General features: G+C 50.2%; 1 protein-coding gene across 3 annotated transcripts in view; it reads left to right on the top strand.

Annotated features, from left to right (window-relative positions):
- The first annotated feature begins 1,018 nt into the window (after positions 1 to 1,018).
- Chrdl1 (chordin like 1) overlaps positions 1,019 to 2,267 on the top strand; it is a 109,658-nt gene continuing 108,409 nt past the window's right edge. For 2 of the 3 annotated variants that reach the window (XM_031368865.1, XM_031368860.1), the window contains exon 1: positions 1,019 to 1,447. In XM_031368865.1, coding sequence (XP_031224725.1) covers positions 1,296 to 1,447 — 152 coding nt within the window. In that variant the 5' untranslated portion in view covers positions 1,019 to 1,295. The remainder of the gene's footprint in view (positions 1,448 to 2,267) is intronic. The other variant, XM_031368866.1, reaches the window with a different exon arrangement.

Genomic DNA, 2,267 nt, shown 5'->3' with positions numbered 1-2,267 from the left:
ATGGTGTAACGAGTTAAGACTCAGGATATATGAGTTAGAAGCTCAAATATGTCATTTACTATCTGTGTGACCTTGCACACTTCCACTGCTCATGTCGGTTTCCACTTCTGTGGAAGAAGTTGATGTGACTGGCATGGAAGGTCCCCAGCATCTCATCAGCAAGGCTATGGATAGTTTATTTAGTTTGTAAGGAAAGTGTCAGGGTTTTTAAATACTAATATTGATGCAGTACAATGTATGCACTCCTTAAGCCATAAAGCGGGACACAGATGTTTAGAATATCAGTATTATCCATCTTGTATACAAAACACAATTCAGCTCTCCTCCGAATTGGGGAGCTTAAACTCTGACTTGTTGTCTGTCAAGAAGTTGCTTTTGGGTGACTTTGAAGATTCCGAAGAATCTCTACAACTATAGTCTGACACCCAAGTACACATCAGGAGTGACGTGTCTGCAAGCTGCAGAAGTGCTACTCACTCTTCCTGTTTTGACTTTTGAAGGTCAGGCCCTTAGTCCAATATAGAGTCTGCAGGACTGGACACTTTAAATTTTCCTCAAAATATTTAGCAGTTAGTAGAGACCTCTCCCACGGGTTTTGAGAAAACAATCTCTTTGTGGCAGAAACTAGATTTCCGAATTCCCCTTAGTCTCCTTCCCTTTTCCTCATCATGTTCAGAAAAACACCAAGCCTTTGTCACTTTTAGTGACGATATGAGAAATGCCATGAAATGATAAGATGTGTCCTAAGAGTGTAATTTGTAAGGCCAGTCCAACATGCACACAGAGCACAGGCTCAGGAGCAGACCAGGTGCAGAGGGAAGGGTACCCACAGGAGAGAAAGCTAGGTGCATCCATGCAGATGAGTCATGGGTAGTTAAGGGTTAGGGTCAGCATAGGTGGGGAGCTCTTCGGAGCATCCACTGAAAACGCAGAGGATGGGTTGCAGATGATGCGCGGTCCCTTTAAGACCCCAACGTTCTACTAGCCAAAGGAGGGGTGTGTGGTGGGGGCGCTGCGTGATGGGAAAGTGCCGGCTGAGTCTCACACTTTCTCCCCGTTTTGTAACTTTCAGGTCTGGGATGTAGGAATAAAGCCCGGTGCTGGGACCAAGAAAGGGTGCGAGTTTGCAGCGGCTGGGCTGCTTGCTGGAGAACTTCCCGCCAGCGCCTGGCGGCCGGGCCAAGTGGGGAGCGGACAGGCGGGCGGGCAGGTGGCCCCGGGCCGCCGCGCCCGCGCCTTGGCTCTGCCCCCTGGAGCCAAGTGAGCCTCTGCTCCCTCGTGGTGCGAGGGCGGTGATGTTTTTCCTCCCACCCACTTTTGAGTCCCCCCTCCCCCTTCGCGCGCACTCAAGTTCTCGCCACAACCTGCGAGCCCCAGACCTCGGAGGAGCGCCCCAGGGAGCTCAGAGCGCGTGCAAGCGTGGCAGCAGGAGGAGGCCAGTGCCCAGGTCAGTAATCAGTGCCTTAAGCCTTTCCCCTCACCTCTGCCTCCCTTTCCCTATCTTTTCACAGGTGGGGTGTATTCTGTTCCCTGGAACTGCCCCTGGACGTTCCCACAGGGTGCTTTGAACTTTGGGACCTCCCATCCTAACCAGTTCTATAGTCCTGCTGATAGAATGAAGGTAGAACCCCAGGTACCCTAAGAAACAGACTGGGGCTGGGGATTTGAACCCACAACTTGCCGCTCCCTGTTCAGCCAGCCTATCTACTTGCTCTGGTACTTCTGAGTCTTTGTAGAGGCAGCACGGGCATTCCCTGCTAAGCTACCTATGGGTTTTGTGTTTCGCTTTATTACTACATGTGTGCGGGAAAGAGCCGGTTTTGCTCCTTAAGTGAAGTGCTGTGGACTGATTCACAAGTTAAGGAAACAGGGTGGGCACAGGAGAGGCTCCTGTCTCTTTTTGGGCATTCTCCCCATTCCACCCCTTCCTTTTGTTTTTTCAAGGCCAGACCTCTGGGATCAGAGTTTGACATACTAAGGCTCAAGAAACAAGCTGGGTTTCAGGGCCTGAAAAAGCTATCTTCCATCCCTGCCACTAACTCAATTCCCTTCTCCTCAATTTCCTTCTCCCTCCAGTGCACTCCCCTGTGTTTGAGGTATAATTGTAATGGAGTCAAACGGAATTCTAGATCAGAAGGTGTTTTATAAGCCAAAAGCAAGGCATTCTCTTTGTCGGTCTTAAGCACTGATGAAGGCTGTGCCCCTGACAAGAGATACCTTGGACTCAAACCCTCATCTTTCTTTGGTAACCCACCAGGAGTTAACGG

Source organism: Mastomys coucha, chromosome X, assembly GCF_008632895.1.
Source record: "Mastomys coucha isolate ucsf_1 chromosome X, UCSF_Mcou_1, whole genome shotgun sequence".
NCBI classification, from domain to species: Eukaryota; Metazoa; Chordata; class Mammalia; order Rodentia; family Muridae; genus Mastomys; species Mastomys coucha.
Note: the sequence above shows the minus strand (reverse complement) of the source record. Positions and strands in the feature narration are given on the sequence as shown.